General features: G+C 40.2%; 1 protein-coding gene across 7 annotated transcripts in view; it reads right to left on the minus strand.

Annotated features, from left to right (window-relative positions):
• FRY (FRY microtubule binding protein) overlaps positions 1-19,246 on the minus strand; it is a 407,943-nt gene that overhangs the window by 12,567 nt on the left and 376,130 nt on the right. For all 7 annotated transcript variants that reach the window (XM_076009508.1, XM_076009506.1, XM_076009505.1 and 4 more), the window contains 5 exons: positions 17,600-17,766; positions 16,175-16,364; positions 11,105-11,254; positions 9,567-9,665; positions 7,472-7,555 (listed from right to left, as the gene is read on the minus strand). In XM_076009508.1, coding sequence (XP_075865623.1) covers positions 7,472-7,555; positions 9,567-9,665; positions 11,105-11,254; positions 16,175-16,364; positions 17,600-17,766 — 690 coding nt within the window. The remainder of the gene's footprint in view (positions 1-7,471; positions 7,556-9,566; positions 9,666-11,104; positions 11,255-16,174; positions 16,365-17,599; positions 17,767-19,246) is intronic.

The raw sequence follows: 19,246 nt of genomic DNA on the forward strand, positions 1-19,246 counted from the left end.
AAAGTAATCCCTTGAGAAGTCTTTATAAACTTAGGTGTTTCAGTGACTTTAAACGTATGTGTTTCGGTGACTTTAGGTTCTTTTGAACATGTGAAATTTTTTTTTTTCCTTTTTTCTTTTTAAGAAACTGGATTTCTCTCTATCACTCAGTCTGGAGTGCAGTAGCCCAATCATACCTCACTGCAGTCTCAAACTCCTGGGCTCATGTGATCTTCCCTGCTCAACCTTTGGAGCAGCTGGGACAACAGGCATGTGCCATCACCTCTGGCTCATTTTTACAATTTTTTTGGAGAGACAGAGTCTCTCTATAATATTACCCAGGCCACTTTCAATCTTCTGGCCCCAAGTGATCCTCCTGCCTTGGCCTCCCAAAGTGCTGGGATTACAGACAAGAGCCACTGTACCTGGCTGGGAACTGATGTTTTATATAGTCACAAGGATATTCTTTAAGCCCTGTACCTGCTCTCCTGATAGGGCTTGATTTATAAATTGGATTTAGAGGTATGTTTTCTCAAAATGTGGGAAAAAAGATCAAGAAGCCAAGATGTTAAGAGCTGATCATAAACAACTGAGGAACGGGCAGTTTAAGAACCCCAGAATAATCTAACTCTTGCTGATTAACAGTAGCATAGCCACATTCAGTTTCTCTGTATTTTCACATGGGTTCTATGCTTATGACATAACCAGTCAGTGGAAACTTAAGACATTTTGACATGACAGAAGATGAACGTATGTTCAACCTAAGATGTACTATATTAGCTATTATTTTCATCATATTTAATCTCTGGAAGTCATGAGTTTAAACTAAATGGGATAAAATTTAGATAACCTAGCCTATTGGGATAGCCTAACTTATGCCAAGCAGGTGGGAACAGTATGTACTCACCTGTTGCTAAACTGCTTGGATCTGGCACATTGATGACTATTGTATTATCTTTGTTAAGTAGTTTTGTGGACTTTGGTCATAAATATCTTTCAAAGCTTTGAAAGATAAATACCTCTAAGCCTATGATACAGGTTATACACTGCAAAATATTTAGTATTTTCAAGAAATCTGTAAACTAACTTCAGACATTTATTTAGCCAATATTGGGAAAGAGGTTTACTTATAGAAGAAAAACTGATTGACTATATCTGAAGGATGATGTTTAATGGATTATAATCTAATTGGAGAAAAGTCTTGTCTTGTTCAACATTTAACTTGTTCAATTTGTGTAAGAACAGAGGTTGCAGGCTTCTCATTCATGGATTATAGAGATAGAAAATACAAAACAGATAGGGTTAGTGTCTAAAAAGACCCTAAGAGTTGGAATGATGTTTTGAGTATAATAAGATAAAATATAATAGGGCTAAATGTAAATTACTGTACTTGAGTCCAAAGAGTAAGAGTTCAAATGGTGCTCAGAAATATCTTTTGAATTATGAATGTGACATCTAAAATCACTTATAACAAATAAAGTGGAAACACCCCAGCTTTTCCAGAGCCACCCTGCAGAACTGGGATGATGAACTCTGTTAATTAGCTATAGGGCCAAGACTGAAGCTGGTGGCTGGAGAACCCAGAGCTGAGACATCTAGAGACTTTGCTCCCTGACCTACATTTATGTTAACTTAAACCACCTAGTAGTAGCCACTCCAGAATGAATTCCACAAGAGGTGGAGAGGTCAATAGAAACCAAAATCCTTAATTAGAAGTGCTGGTTTTAAGTCATGAAAAGATTTCTCTCTCCATTTGCTATGTGCAGGCTGAGAAAACACTACTAAAGCAGTGTCTATTACATAAATGAGTGAAATTGATCTCATGAGAGACATACAAATCTCATTGTTTGATGCCCTATTTAGTCTATGCTGTCCCTTATTCTAGGAGAATTAGTGTTATAATCACCAAGAAGCCTAAGTCATTTACTGATCACATCTGTCTTTTTAAAAAATGTCTTCCCAAAAATATACTTCCCAAGTATTAGCAACACTTTTATTAGAAACATGGTTCATTTTGTTGTTTTGAGCATGCACTGAGAATCCTCCTCCCACATGTTCCACTGTGAGTGAGTTCAGCAGACAGATGCTTGCATATTATACACACAGATATTTCTCACATATGCAAATAAAATAATACACTTTCCCATTTTACTGAAATACACAGCCCTCTCTAGCTTTCATTTTGAATTTGGGGGACTTAGGCACAGAGAAATACTTTTCTTTTTTCTTTTTCTTTTTGGAGACAGAGTCTCACTCTGTTGCCCGGGCTAGAGTGCCATGGCATCAGCCTAGCTCACAGCAACCTCAAACTCCTGGGCTCAAGTGATCCTCCTGCCTCAGCCTCCTGAGTAGCTGGGACTATAGACATGCGCCACCATGCCCGGCTAATTTTTTCTATATATATGTTTATAGTTGGCCAATTAATTTCTTTCTATTTTTAGTAGAGATGGGGTCTTGCTCTTGCTCAGGCTGGTTTTGAACTCCTGACCTTGAGTGATCCACCCTCTTCAGCCTTCCAGAATGCTAGGATTACAGGCGTGAGCGACCATGCCTGGCAGAGAAATACTTTTCTAAAGAAAAACAACAGTCCAAGCACCATGTTTAGTGCCCAGCCCTCACCTCCAGTGCTGGGAACTCAGTGGGCAGTGGGGATGGTGGAGAGCTGATTTTTAGCTCTAGCTCACTGTTGCCACTTAGGAAGGTGGGCACAGGGTTGCTAGATCTACTTATTTGGAGACACCAGGAATCCTCCTTTGGGTTATGTGTGTATATGAAAATTAAAAATTTTGAGATGCAGGGTCAATTAAAAAATAATGTGCAAACTTAATAAAAATGATGCAAGCTTAACAAAACGTGTCTGTGAACTGGTTACAGCTCCTAAGCCACCGGTGTGTAAAATGTCTTCATTAGTTTGATGTCTACAACTTCATGTTCAGAACAGAAATTGGAAAATAAGTATTCAATACTTAGCAAAAAGCTGTATTCTCTTCCACAAACAATTCCTCACTCAAATCACTTGTTAATAATGACAGAATTGGCTATTGCCAAAGACCAGACCAGACAGGGTAGGGTTTGGGGGTTGGGAAGATGTCACATGTCTGTCTGTACACTGTCACTATGACTGACAGACTGATACATCTAACTGGCTAAGAATTCACTTTGCTAGGTGAATCAGTTAAGTACTAATCCTTTCAGAAAGTGCATACTTCTCTGAAATAGAACACACATGCGTAATGATTACTGGTATGTTCACTTTGCAATTTACATCCAGATATAGATTCTGCAACTTATAAGTTCACTTGTCCCCATTCTACCTGTCCTCAGGTAAAGGGTGTGAAGAATAATTGGCAACATCAAATTATTCCAGAAGACAGAGAACCTGACTGAAAAGGAGTTGGGGAGAATCACTTGAAGGCAAGCATCTGAGGCCATTTGTTGGGTGTTGCTTTGGGATGGAAGCCAAATGGTAGCTCTAATCAGCAAAACAATATCTCCACCCACTCTGGATATAACATCTGGATATTTAAATGGAGTGACACCATCATTTCTCCTCAAGGCCAACCTCTAGCGTAAAGACTTCTTTCCCCCGGGTTAGCTCTCTCAGCCCATTTCCAGCCTTGCTGAGCACTCCCTGTGACAGGAACCAAGGCTGCCTGATCCGGGAACCCCCAGAGCCTAGCCACACCTCCAGCTCAGCAGGGGTTCAGTCAAGGCCCAGGCAATTAGAGAGTGTGTGGTGTGAGCTCCATGCCCAGTGGCCATTCCAGAGTCTACTAACAAATTAAAACAGATAATTTAATCAAGCATGCAGATGATTTAAATAATTCACCCAGCCTTTCTTGTTAGGTGGCATACAATTTTCCTTCCAGACCAACCTCAGGCCCTGGAATTGTCACATACACAGGACAAGAAGCATTTTCTTCAGAACATCTGGCCATTGCTTGAGTTCACTAGTCACCAGTGTGACCATGAGCCACCTGGGAAAATTCTGATACACTTAGCTATTACCAATAATGGGATCAAAGCCTGGTTGGTTTTGCAAAACTTTGGAAATATCAGACTCAGAATTTGCCCTTCTGTCAGTCATTTCATAACAAATCCCAATCTAATTCCTCCTGGGTATATTCTACATATTCTCCCTATTGATGCAGATACCTAAAACCATATTAGACATTAAGATGTATGCTAGAAATTATTCTCTAGCATTTTCCTAAGTGAGTTTTGCCTCCAAAACTAAGAGAAGGTTACAGACAAATTGCAAAGAATATGGTCTTTGGAGTTTGCCTCTCAGCTTCAGTTTTCTTATCTGCAAAATGGAAAAACCCTTATTTCAAAGGATTGTTATAAAGGGTCAAAATGAGATTATATATTTACATTACTTGAAAAACCTTACTTTCCTTTTTTTTTTTTGAGACAGAGTCTTGCTTTGTTGCCCAGGCTAGAGTGAGTACCGTGGTGTCAGCCTAGCTCACAGCAACCTCAAACTCGTAAACCTTACTTTCTTCTTTCCACTTTTGTACTCTCAAACCTTTTTGTAATGCTAACACAGTTGTCCCAGATAAGTAAATGAATAAATAGATGAACTCTATTTTCTTAATCTTTGGGTTTGGTAAATATACGAGAAAAGAGATGGGGAGGAACAAGTACTATAAAATAGAAGCAAAGAAAGGTACAGGGTGGATCAGGAAGAAATGAGTGAGAAGAATAAGCAAACATAAGAGAAATCTTTGTTTGAGAAAGATGGAGAAGAACCAGGAATAAAAAAGGAAGTAATTAAACAAAGTAAAACAACTTAATAGAAATAAACTATAAGCACAATAGAAACACTTATTTTAAAATTGGGATGTTTGGGAAATAGGATAATTTAATTAGATTTTCTGGTTATCTTTAAGGTTAACCAGGAAGCTATAAACAAACAAATAATAGATTTGATTTCAACCCTTGTTCCTAAAAATCTGCAATGTATTAATGAAACTTTCCTGATTGAGTTTTTATTATAGAGGATATAATAGAATTTGATGATTGAGGGTAAATGTTTAGATAACTAATTACTTTTACATACTACTATACAAACTATACTATGAACTGGACTAGGTTTGTGCTAATTGTAAATTCTAACCTGGTAAGTGTTTTCTGGACAGGATTTGTCTTAACAGCAGAGTATAGTGGAGCCATGGTGCTGCTGGGTAGCCATAAAATCTGTAACCTAGGTAATATTTTATTTTTAAAAAATGTATTACTTCTTCTAGGGCATGGTAATGGCACAGGTTATTCAGTGAAGATCTGAGTCACGAACCATCGGAGGCAGCACTTCACAGATGAATATACAAGGATTGATGGAAATGTGGGAGTTCATTGTGACTTTGAACTGCACATTCAAATATGCATTGCTTATGAGAGACATAACATGTAAAGTCATTAAATACTTTTTAAAAAAATATAATGTACATTTTTTTAAAAATGTAAATACCTTTTTAAAAAAATTTATTATGTATATTTTCCTATGTTTCCAGACTTTGTGGCCAAGCTACAGTCCTACTTTTCACTTATCAGCTATGGAGCCTTGGATAAGTCAAACTTTGGTTTCTTCACCTATAGAGGGGGCTGATGCTACCAGACCTGCTGCTCATCCAGAGAGATAAAATGACTTAAAGGATATGAACATTCTCTGTAAACCATAAAGTGAAATACAAATGTGTGTATTCAAGAAAGGTAGTGATATGGAAATACAAACTGCACTTCAATACCCTATATAGATATTTCTCAGCCTTGTATTATAGTTTGCATGTTCAATCTCTGGTCTCTTTATGAAAATTTATCAAGAGGTTCATCAGGTGACTCAATGCTGGCATGGATAGTTACTCTCAGGACTGCAAACTTGCTCAGTAACAGTGATCAAATTGGAATTGAAACATTAGTATTTGGTTGAAAATTTTTACAACAAACTTTTGAGCAGAAGCCAAACTTTACTTGGTTCTTATTTTTTTTGAGACAGAGTCTCACTTTGTTGCCCAGGCTAGAGTGAGTGCCATGGTGTCAGTCTAGCTCACAGCAACCTCAAACTCCTGGGCTCAAGCAATCCTTCTGCCTCAGCCTCCTGAGTAGCTGGGACTACAGGCATATGCCACCATGCCCGGCTAATTTTTTCTATATATATTAGTTGGCCAATTACTTTCTTTCTATTTATAGTAGAGACAGGGTCTCAATCTTGCTCAGGCTGGTTTCGAACTTCTGACCTCAAGCAATCCGCCTGCCTCGGCCTCTCAGAGTGCTAGGATTACAGGCGTGAGCCATCGCGCCCAGCCTACTTAGTTCTTTTCACATTAGTAAAGTACTGTTTCTAACACAGGAAGACAATTTTGGATTCTCTAAGAGGTACACAATCTAAAATGCTTTTCCAATGGTGATGATGTAATTCCAAGGTAACACCTTCTCCGCCTAGACTGGGCAGCAGCCCCCTAACTTCCCTTACCCACTCTTGCCACTTGGATCTGTTTACACAGTAGATAGAGGGGGACAGCCCTAATCTCAGGATCCCCACTGTTACGACTGTCCAATTGCTGACAACTGCTGTTAAACGCCCAAGCCCTTCATGGTCTGGCTTCTCCAGATTCTTCCCAACCTTTTCTCCATGTGGCTTTCTGCACTCCCAGCCATGTGGGCTGTCTTCAGTTCTTTGAAAGGCCAGGCTCTCCCTGCCTCAGGGCCTTATACACAGGCTCTCCTGCCACCCCTGTTCATCTGGCTAACTCCAGCTCATGTCTCAGATCTGTGCCTAGATGACAGTTCCATGGAGAAGCTGTCCCATAACCACCCTCCTGATCTTGCTACATGCTTTCCTGTCTCTAATGGCCCTTGTTGCATTTATGCCTATATGACTTTTTGATTAATGTCTACCTCCCTGACAAGATCAGAAACTCCACAAGGCCAGAGGCCTTGTGTGTTGCTCATTATTGTATCCACCAGTGGGACCATATAGAAGACACTCATTACCTAACTGCAGAAAAATGAATGATTTAATCCATTTATACTCTTCTGTCCAATATCCTTTATAGTACAGCGTGCTGATCTGAGGTGTGTACTTAAAGCAATTCTAAATCAGAAAATCTGTTTTACAGCTAAAAGGTCAAGAGAAACTTCTCTTCATTTAGGGAACTAAGGGGTTCAATGAAGAATTAATGAAATTTGGCTTTATATTCTGAATTAAGAATGAATTTATTAGGGAATGATTAGTATAGTTAGAGTGTCCAGCAAAAAAAGGTTATTTTTACACCTCTACTTTTACAAAAAGAAGAAAACTCCCCCAAACCCCATCAACACACAGACATGCATGGCTTGAACATCATTCTGTCTTACTCTGTTGGTTTATGTAAATGTACAGGATGACTCATTCCGCCTCTTCCTTTCTCAAGTTCCACACTTCTTGGGTACATCAAAACTAACACACGATGTCAGAGCATAGAAAAGATACATTCTAACAGGCTTTTATTACCTTTTCTTCTGAGTCCCCTGGTTGACAGGTAATTACTCCATCTCTTGATCCTCCTGCAAATGTTGCCTTACAATTTGCAAGCCACTGTAGTCAGAACAAGAAATAGAGACATCAGTACATTCGGTGGTGACGTGAGAACATTTTTAACACAAATTCTGTCAGGGAAAATTTAGTAAGCTTCTAAAGATATTATAGTAAAATGAAATTTTGCTACTAATGACTTTATGAAAAGGTCATTTTTGGGGATTAAAGATTAACTGAAATGATAGCATCTGTTTATATGGGTTCAGTGATGGTCATTTAAAAATATAATTTCAATATTATGCTACATCACCATGGGGAATGGTTATACCACACCATTCCTAATTTATGTATGAATGAAAGTGAATACACATATATTCATATATATATGGCTAGAGACCTTCACTATGTTTGAGGTTAGGAGACAGGACCAACACTTCCTCACAAGCCGAGTGATTCTGGTCAATGTGCCCTGACTGATAATAAGCAGGCTGCTCTGTTACATTGAGGTGGTTTCTAAGGGACCTCTAAGGGATGAGTCTCTTTCACTAGAAAAAAGCTATTGTGGTACGAGCTCAGCTATTTGGAGATTTTGCCAGTCTTAGGCATCTGGGATAGTAACACAGATGTATAAAGGAACCTTTGAGCAGAAAACAATGAACACTGAAGAATTAAATTCACAGCTGGCATCAAAGTCTAGTTTGGTTCACCAACCAGAATGAAAAGATTACTTCTACTGGCTGATGACTGAGAAGTTGGAAAACAATGACAGGTAAAGAGCCATAGAAATGGAAGACAAAGAGAATTGTTATGGAGGAATGTCAGAACCCTTGCCCTCAGACAGGTCATGAAAAGATCAATAACAACAATAGCAAGAAACAAACCCAAACCCAGTAACTTTACAACAAGCATCTTCCCTATATATGGCACTGTGACAGGCAGTTTTCCAGATACTATTTCTATTTTCAAGGCAATATTGTGTTGCGGTAAAGGGCATGGACCTTTGAATCCCATACATCTGAGTTTCAGTCCCATTCTTCCACCTCCCCGCTAATCAGGGTAATAACAGTGACTCCCAGGGTAGTTGTGAGCATTAAATGCTTTAATTTAAGAGATTTAACTCTTAGCAGGTTGTTAGGTTGTTGGACACATAAAAATGACTCAGGAAATGATGCTGCCATGACTATTATATATATATATATGTTGTATGTATATATATGTTGTATATATATATGTTATATGTATATATATATATGTTGTATTTTTACAATAATCCTGGAAATTAATTATTATACCCCCTGGCTTACAGGTGATGCATCTGAGATGAGAGAAGGCAGGTAACTTATCCAACGTCACTAATCCTTAAGTAACTGAGCTGTGGCTTGAACTCAAGTCCATCTTACCCGAAAACCCATGCTCTTTCTACAGTGCCTGACATGTGATAGAAAGTGCTTAATAGATACTACACACAATTGTTCTTATTTGTGAGTCACTGAATTCTCTGGGGCTGCAACTGTGCATCTGTCAGAAAACAAGTGGTTTGCATGGATGGTTCCTAGATCACTCTGTCTCTAACATTTTATGATCTAGATCTATGAAGGAAAAGAAAAGTGCAAAAGCTGAGGCCAAGAGAAGCCATGGGGATGGGAGAAAGCCCCTACAAGTGGGTAAGAAGAGGGCAGAGATAAGATCCATCACAGCTAGTTTTGGGTGAGGCTAACACTGAATGGAAGGAATCAACAATTTCAAATTTCTGAGAAAGGAAAAGTTATAACATTGATAAAGTGACATATTAAGCAGATAGGCATTTCTTCCAATTTCTTGGTAGGGACATTATAAGGCTAAAAAGCTGAAACGTTTCTCTTTTGTAAATACCATTTTTAATACAGTCAATAGTATATACAGTTCTACTATATACCATTAAATTGGAATTGGAATCCTTAACAGAGGAAAAGAGGAGGTCTGTCTTGTACTGCCTAAAGAAACTATCTTAGGTTAATCACAACACCCCACATAGTGGTTGAGTTCATTCGATTTTAACTGAAGGCACATGCACAGGAACACAAAAGCTTACTGAGAGAGTGGCCTCTTTTCTGTTGTTGTAGGTATCCAAATATTCTTGCAGTTCTAAAACACTGAACTTGAGCTTGTCCAGAAGTCCACAAGAAAGGAGCTAAAGGCAGGAAAATGGTTTGTATTAAAACAATTAGAGTGATACCAACACAAAGGCATGATTACACAGATAGTATATTTAGAAGTAATATAAAGGGGGCACAGTGTCATTCATTTTAATAAGCTGTGAAATTTAGGATTTTGTTCCAGTATCAGCTGTAACTGCAATTGAACACTAGCTTGCTAATACAAGCCTCCTATGAAATGATTTTTTTTTCCACAGCAGTATAGGCAGACAAGCCTTCCCAACTACTCCACAGAAGCCTACATTAACATATGGTGTCCATTTATGCATGGATGTCATCATCCAATCATACTTTAAGTAGTTTGAAGATAGACCTCCAAAGAGACTTTCAAACTTTTGCACTTAATATATACCTTAAATCATTTAGGATAGAATGATTTTTCATATTATATTCCTTGCTGCAAGACAACCGACCACCAATCAGGTTCTTGTAAAGATTGACCCTTCAGAGATTTTTAGAACCAAAGCACATGCTCGGTGGTTCTAAACCTTGGTAATTATTGAGCATATGTGATGGTTCTGTGATATGATGAGGGCTGTGAAGAAAGATAACACAATCCCTGCCCTCAAAGAGCTCATCAGTCTTGCAGGGTTAGAGTTATAGTCCTAAAGCCATGATTCAACTGTCTAATAGTGACTGTTTTAATTTTTCTTTAAACTCATCAATGCAGTTTGGGCTGGGCGAATCCAGAGGGCAGTGAGTCTTTGTTTGAGGCTTGGGGTGGGGAAAGTGGTGACATGTTATCTCTGAAGACCCATCTGGCTGGCCAACCTGGAATTGTGGGGTCTGGCCAGGTCAGCTAGGGATGGGGGATGGGTTATCTGACCTTATCTGAACAGCTGTCAAAGTCAGAGTCATCAGAGAGAGGTGCGAAGGATGCAGAGGAAGCATAGGGGTAGATCTTTCTCCTGATTCTGACAGTGATTACTCTGCAGACCCGGAGGCCTTTGTGAGTCACACCACAACACAGTGCTGCCCACAACACTGAAGGTGTCTTTAAAACAAACCACAAGGCCAGGCGAGGTGGCTCTCTGGGAGGATGAGGCGGGAGGATTGCTCAAGGTCAGGAGTTCGAAAACAGCCTGAGCAAGAGTGAGACCTCGTCTCTACCAATAATAGAAAGAAATTAATTGGACAACTAAAAAAATATATAGAAAAAATTAGCTGGGCATGGTGGTGCATGCCTGTAGTCCCAGCTACTCGGGAGGCTGAGGCAGAAGGATCACTTGAGCCCAGGAGTTTGAGGTTGCTGTGAGCTAGGCTGATGCTATGGCACTCTAGCCCGGGCAACAGAGTGAGACTCTGTCTCAAAAAAAAACCAACAAAAAACCCACAATACAAACATGCTACCCTAAAGTTCCACACCATGAGTCAGGCAGGCTCTTTGGTGCAAAAGCAGGACTGGGATACTCACGGTTTCAGCATCCACGAAAAGCGTAGGGCATTCAGAACAGGAGGTGAGCATCTGGGAAGAGCTGACAAATTTGGATCCGATTCCCCGGAGGTTATCTCCAAGGTAACTGGCTGCATCACAGGTTAGGAAGCAGAACCTTTTCTGAATATTCTGTGGGGCAGAATAGTGAAGTGAAATTTAAAAAGGCCAAGTTTAACTTAGGTACTATAAAAAAATTGGGAGAGGGAGGAGGAGTGTCTTTTTAAAAAAATTTATTTAATTGGTTGATTTTTTTTCTTGACAAAATACATTATCATGTAAACATGTTTTGAAATATGTATACATTGTGGAATGGCTATCTTGAGCTAATTAATATTCATTGCCTCAAATACTTATCATTTTTTTGTGGTGAGCATGCTTAAAATCTACTCTTATAAATTTGTAAAAATATAATGCATTGTTATTAATATAAAACAACTTTTTAAATGTTTATACAAATATCAAATGAACATGGGTTCTAAGGGTAAAGGGAGAGGGGAGCAGAATGAATGTGTTAAACTAACAAAGTAATCATTCAGTGTGGACAATGTTTCTCTCTAAAATGTCATTTCCTAACATGTGGGTGATTGTACAGGTTGAGTATCCCTTATCTGAAATGCTTGGGATCAGATGTGTTTCAGATTTTGGAATATGGTGTTAAGTTGGTTTTATGTGCAATTAAATAAAATATTCCAAATCAATAATGGAAGAGCTTCAAGGAGCCTGAAATTCCCTGTCTAGCATTGCACAGCTAGTTTAGCTAGGACTAGGATTCAGGTTCCCAGATAGTCAGGGGTCCTTTCTAGACTGCCTCAGCATGAGGTCAGCTTTGGTTTATTTTTCATTGTACTGAGACTAGATCCATCAGGGAACTTCAGAGCCTCATATAAAGGCAGGTGACAATTAGGGGATAAGAATTCAGCTTTATTTTCTGAGTTCAATATAAATACATCATATAATTTGGTGACATTGTGTGAATGATGATGATGATGATGATGATATTCTCACATAAGAACAACAAGAAGAAAATATAATGACGGAGACACTTGGAAAGATGTCTACATTGGACCAGCAGAAACCATTTCCTTATTTTTAATACCAATCCTTTTTGCAACTACCTCCTTCCTACCTCTTCCAAAATCCAACCAAACACTGGGAAACATGGTGTTCATACTTATAGGAAAATGTTGGAAATCGGTAAACAGACATGGTGAGGAAATGAAAAGTGGTTAATAACAGCTAGACAACAGGTCTGAAATTTATTTCATTCCCAGCATATATTAATACCCATTTTGCTTCTAGTATTGCTTTTAATCACATAGTATTTGACAAGGGTTGAGAAAGTTCTTAAGGCTAAATGTAATATTAAAAAGCAACATAAGACGTATATATTTTTAAAGATTATTGTTATTGCAGATAAGCTCCATGGGTGATTGATCTAAAACACTGATGAACAAAAATTTCAAACCCAAATGAGTTCCCAGAGGGCTCATGCCCAGCCCTGCCTCTCAGCTCATGGTGCATCTTAATCTTTAGTTCTTTCTTCTCCCTTTTCCACAATTGGTTTGCTCTCAGGACAGTGGGTGTTATGAAAACTGGACCCATTTCCTCAGTGGGGTGGTGAAAGGAGCATCCTAGAGAGTTGACTGTTACTGGACAACAACTGTCAAATCAGCTCCTCTTGGAAGAAGGGACTGTCTGCATGAAAGATATCGAATGTGACATTTGAAGCCTTTTCACTCCTTTAGCCACAGCTTTAACATTCGGGAGTTAAGCTCTGGTCTCTGAGGATTCCTACCATTTGAGTGTCACTCTCAGAAATGACTAGAGAGTTCCCAGGGGAGGTGGCCCAGAGCACTTAGGCAGGAGTGCCCAACTCTCTGTGAGGGGCAACTGCTCCTGGGCTCTCACCAGCAGAGGAACCAGACTGTGGGGCGCGGGGGCAGGGCCACGGCCACAAAGCACACGCCACTGACCATGAGGAAGAGTGGCCCAATGGGAACAGCCAGCATGTGCTGCCTGTCTGCCAGGTGCACGGCCTCTCTACTTGAGCTGTCCTTAAAAAGATAAAACTCATAGATAGCATTTTTGTTTCCATTGTACAATGGAGGACACTGAGGGTTAGTGAACTTAAGGACTGTCTCCAAGTCTACCAGGCCAGTAAGCAGGCAGAACTGGGATTTGAACCTAGGTAGGTTTAACTCCAAAGGCTATTCTGACCTCACTGTACAGTTTTCCACCCAGAAACCACCATCCCATACAACTCTTTTCTCCTTACTCCTCACCAATATCTTAACTAGTGGGTTGCCAGGCACCAGGGGTTAGGGGGTGAAGTTTGGGGCCTCCCTTTTGCCTTCCTCATGCTACCTGCATACCTGGGCAGGTGGGAGAGGAAGTCAGGCTGAGTGGTGATGGCTGCAGCTGTGGGCCATGGCTGACCTGCCACTCTTGCTAATGAACCTACTTGTCTACTGGCATGAAGTCAGAAGCTGTATGTTTAAGGTTTCCATTTATTCTTTCTACATTTTCTGAGCACCTATTGTGTTAGCAACTGCATCAGCTGCTGAGAAATTGAGGTAGCAAGGCACTGTTACCTGCCCTATTCTGGGCAGACAGCTAAACAAGTAATTATAGTGTGATAAGTATAACAGATGCAAGTACAAGGATCCCAGGCAACAAAGGAAGGGAGAAAGAGGTAAAGGAAGACTTCATTCACTGAAGTGATGCTTAAGCAGGCCTTTGAATGCAATCAGGAGTACAGCGCAGGGACAAGGGGAGATGACTGTTCTAGGCAGAGGGACAGTGTTGCTCATGACTATCAAATTAAGCGTGAGTAATCCAGTAACTGTGATAAGAGAAAATGACCACCACAGGCAAACATAAATATGTACTATTAATCATTATTTAAAAATAGATTTTAGAACAATATAAGTTGCTTTGCTTCTGAATCCTTAACACTAAATTCACCTCAAATAGTAGCTTTCTGGTAGTTTGCCTTAAAATTTCAATCTGGCTTAATGCTAAAGTATTTCTGGAATTCTTATCTTTAAGCAGCCAACTGTTTTCTGATTTAAGCCTCACACCTCCTCCAGCCTCAAATTAATCCCAGACACGACCTTAATTTGTCCATTCAACTTTCTAGTAGGCTTCACTTATATTTAAATAGTTGAGAGAGAGTGCCACAAGTAAGACTGCAAGTGAGAAACTATAGCTATCAGTACTACTGGTATATAATTCTCCAAAAATGGATTATAAGAAGGGCCTCCAGGTTCAAAAACAGAGTTTATTTTTATATTACTAAAAATGTATTCCTAATTTGCAATTATTTAAAGTAGATGATTTTAGTTTTGTCCAGTCTTCTGCTCACTAGGATAACAGATTAATAAGTAACCTTAGAGAGGCAGTTGTTACACTGGCCTGATTCTTAAGGGCTACTAAGTAGGAGGCACTTTCTCATACCATAAAAAGAAATCTGCAATGCACAGCAACCTTGCTACAACACCGTTTATCTCAGAGCAGACCTGAGCCAACGGATGCTGGCTACTGAAATGTTGAAATGATGTTTTAACATAGTTTTACCTGTGGGATCTCCTAGTCCCTGACTTCTTAACTCATTTAAGGGGTATATAATTTCCATTTTGCACTTTTAATGTAATTCCTCATTTTCTTGCCTTTCACTTCTGCCATGGCTGTTCCTGCAGGTGATTAGAGGGCCCCTTCCCTCAGGCCAACCAAATTATTAGCCCTGTCTCATGATATACTCAATTTAACTCAACATCTACACAAGTTTAACTAGATTTTAACTGGTCAGTCCATTCGTTCATCCATTATTCAAGTCTACTCAAAGTTGGAACTAGATAGCTTCTTTCCATCTTCCCCCTTGTATTATCAGTGGTAGTTTTGCTTAATGAGTTATTAAAAATAAGGTTAAGGAAAACGCTGATGGAAAAGCATTTCATTATAGGAAAATAAGAAATTGAAAGAAAGTATTAATACAAAGAAGGAAATAAAAGACATCCAAATCTTATTACCCTAAGACACAATGAAACTCTGATATATAATTTTCATTATTTTCTAGGCATTTCAAGAAAAGGAACAGTATATAATGATTTTTTTTTAAACTAGCTTTTTCTTAAATTATATGGTAATCATGTTTCCACATCAATAAACCTTTATCTACAACTTCATCTTTGTGGTTTCATGGCTTCATTATTCCTAGTATTGCCATTTCACAGTTCAAACTCAGCATACAGGTCTAGGCGTTCCTTCATATCAAGGTATGCTTCTCTTTTCTTTTGCCGTCTCACACCCTCTGCCAATTATGTGATGAAATTTGGAGGGTGAGTTTAGAGCAAGATGCACAGAGGAACTGATGGGAATTTTCATGACCAACAGACAGGCAGGAATAAAATGAAACTTTCAACCACCAATCAGAAGTTGAATTCCTTCTATATGTTTAATTCAGCACTTATTGTCAGTGTGTGTGTAACAAGAGAAATTTAAGGTGTTTCCACATGATACTGCCACAGAGTTGTGAGCGCAAGGTGCCAGGGTGTCTCACTGAGGGCTTGGAAGTGCGCTCTGCTGGCCATGTGTGGTACTGCACCCCTCTGGAGGCGGGGACATTTCTGACAATTTGCACAAAGACACTACATGGATTGTGAGATTGTGGTTCACACAGGAGAGGCAGTTGTTGGATTGGCCTGATTCTTAAGGGGTACTAAATAGGAAGCATTTCCCCATGTCATAAAAAGAAATCTGGAATGCACAGCAACCTTCTTACGACACCAGGAATGGCCTTTCATGTGCTCCAAAGCAACTAAAAGGAGTAAGCAAGTGTTCACAGCTATGGCTTCCATGTTAAGGAATTCACTGGACTGGAAAGGGGTGGAGATAAGAGACAAGGCAGCCAGGCACACATCACGAAGGAAAAAGAGAGACAAAGGAAGAGAAAATAGTATAATCTTGAAACAAAACAATGCCTTCGTGAATTAGAAGCTACCTGGCTCTCCCATGAGGCCGAGCCCTGTGCACTGTCAGTGAGCAGCATACCTTAAACAAGGAGGAGAACACGTGAAAGGTGTACACGGCACAAGAACCATCCGAGTCACACATGAGCTGGTTGATGTGGCTGCGCCAGGCCTCCTCCGCGTCGTCACAGGCCGCGGGCTGGAAGGCAGCAAGGATGGCTGAGAAGAATGGTGAGGGAGGTGGGGAGACTCCCCTGTCGCCTTCTCCAAAGCTGGAAGAAATGAAAACAACCATGTCAAGAAATGACGTCCTCCTCCTCCTTTTCCGGGGGTTCATAAATTCTAACCCTGTGGATCAGCATGAGGAGGTGGCCGTTCTGCCCACTCTACCCTTTGGGGTGGCTCTGGGGACTCAGCTTCCATTCAGAGGTCACCGAGATTCTTCTTTGATTCTAGGAAATGAATTTTCATCTCTAGAATTTCTGTGATTCCCCCATTTCTGATTTCCTTTCTACAGACACCGTACCTCCTAGAGCCTTCAGCAAGGGCCTCTCACTTTCCCAGAGGCCAGGGCCCCAGACAAAGCAAACACCAGTTTCCATGCTTTGGCACTTTCATTCCTCTTCATTTTTCATTACGAAAAATTATACTAAAAATTTTGAATCTTCTAATTTTTCCTTTCTGGAGGGAAAGTACTAATGAATGCCCATAGATGCCCAGAAGACTACGGTATCGGGAGGAAAAGAAGCCAAAGAAAAGGTAGAAGGGACAGAGAGGCACCAAGAAAGGAGAGACAAGGAACAAAAAATGAAAAGTCAGCTTCTTCTCTAGGTATTACCTTAACCTTTCCTTTGATGGACGGATACTGCACACTGTAACAGAAGGCCTTTGTCTAGCCATGTCAGAAGCTCTTACTTAATTCTTATTTTTAGCTTTCAAAAGAGTAATTTTAGAATCTTGACTTTCTTATCCTGAAGTAACTCTGCAGCATTATTATTCGTGATTTATTCTAGATGATGCATTAGTGTAGTAACCTTCGGTGTTTTTATCTATTCATCTTCATATTTTTTTCTATTTGTGTATCTCACTAGTCTCAGAAATATCAGCCACCAGGCTGAAAGACACCCACTTAAGGAAGACTATTTAGTGTATAAAGAGCCTCTTGTTCTAGTCTTTTCACTCCAAATGGAAAGAACTCATTTCTAAGGCGTGCCAGAAATTGCTTCAGGCTTATAAGGGCTGGACCACGGCCCCAGGCCCTTGGGCTTTTCACGTTGTTTATGTCTTAGGAATTCTTATGTGGGTATCCTGTCTTGGCTCTACATGAGGCCCTATGATGGGGATGGATGATTCTAACTCAGTTGAAAACCTGCCAAGTTCCATGTCACTTTGGACTCTGTTACTAGGACACCCCAGCAGTGCAAGTGTGACATTTAGCTTGAGTGTGGATGCAATACGAAGTGTCACCCACACCCACACCACCCACTTCCACCGAGGGCTCCGTTACCTTGCAAGAGTAAACTGGTCCAGTGCCCGATTGCCTTTTTCCTCCGCCTCAGTCGTGTCCAGGCTGAAGCTGTCGCTGCATTCGAAAGCTGCCGGGAGTTCGTTGATGGAACTAGAAAGATCATCTTCATGCACGGTGGTGTCCTCCTCCTCCCGGACAGCTTCTGCCTGGAAGAATAAAAAGGGAAAAGAATCCCCAGACATGTGAGAATATATACAGGACGATCTATTCAACTAAAGAAAAAATAAAAGACTGAAATGCTGACAGCGATAGAAATAAGGGCATTTGTTTTCTAGCTACAATACAGTCAGTTTCTAGACTGGACTCAGGAATTCTCTGAAGTACTGTTCATTCTTTATTTTCTTTTCGGTCTCTTCCCCAATAGTCCCCACAGGGGCTCTCAGTAGATTATCGTGTTTGACCCATGCTTATGGAGTATTATAAATGCTAAACTTGGAAAAGACCATTGAGACCCTGGGTCCAACCTCCACACTTTACAGATGAGGACACGATGTTCCACCTGGGAAAGAGACTTGTCTAATATCAGGCTGATAACCAGAGTTGGAGCTGGCATGAGAAACACCATTTTTGGATTGAGAACTCCTTCTATTGTACAACCCCAGCCTTCTAAAAGCAAGGCTACCCACAGTAAGTTCTCTAGCATAGAACCCCTTTGCCACTGGAAACTAGAGTGTAGAATCATCAGTGCCTGGCACAGGAGATGCTCAAGAGATATCTTTAGTGTGCACGAGGGCTCCAGGGTCCTTCCCGGAGCCTGCTGGGTTGCTAGGCCTTTCAGTACTGGGAATCCTCTAAGATCCATTGACATACATGCTTTGCCCTTGAGGATACCCCTAGATGATAACAGATAGGACTGTCTGCTCTTCCTCTGCTACAAAATGTGGAATACGCAGTAAAATGAAAGGGCTCTAGGCCAGGCAGAACTGGGGTGAGTGAGAGGCAGGAAAGAGACATTGCAAGTAAAATGGAAAAAGAGGCTGGGCTTGGGCTCGGGCCAGGGGGAAATCAGCGGAGGACTGATTGTTCTTTAGGAGAGGAAGGAAGGCAACTGGATTACACATCAGAAGAGGAGAGGAAGAAAATACATGTACATGTTTCAGTGAGTCATTTGCTTAAAACAAAAACAAAAATCTAGGCAAAACAGAGGTGTAATATGAATTAGAGCTTTATCGTGGGTTAACATCTGGCCACCCACTTAGTATGTATTTAGTATTTTGAATCTAGAACTCAAAGGGAAAATTAACAGGAAAGTTAAAGATGTGTTAGGGAGATGGGATATCTCGCGTCTTTGGAGGAACTGGCTGGTAAATACCAAGTTTCAGAAGCCCATCTGTATCTGCTTTCTGCTTTTGAAAGCAACAGTGGTGCTAATGAGATTGGTCACTGCTGACCGGTCTCGGCACTGGAATACATAAACTTCATATATTAGGGAAAGGCTGAGTTCTTATAAAAATATCTTTTGTTTTCTTTTTCTAATACCACAGATACCCCAAGCATTGCAGAAACCCAGGAACAGCTCTTCAGAAATGAGACCCAACCTTTCCTTTGTAGGATTAGAGGATTTCTACTACTCAGACAGTGCTTTATATGAGAAATCGGTATATTTTAGCATTCAAAACAGAAAAA

The sequence above is a fragment of the Microcebus murinus genome, chromosome 13, assembly GCF_040939455.1.
Source record: "Microcebus murinus isolate Inina chromosome 13, M.murinus_Inina_mat1.0, whole genome shotgun sequence".
NCBI classification, from domain to species: Eukaryota; Metazoa; Chordata; class Mammalia; order Primates; family Cheirogaleidae; genus Microcebus; species Microcebus murinus.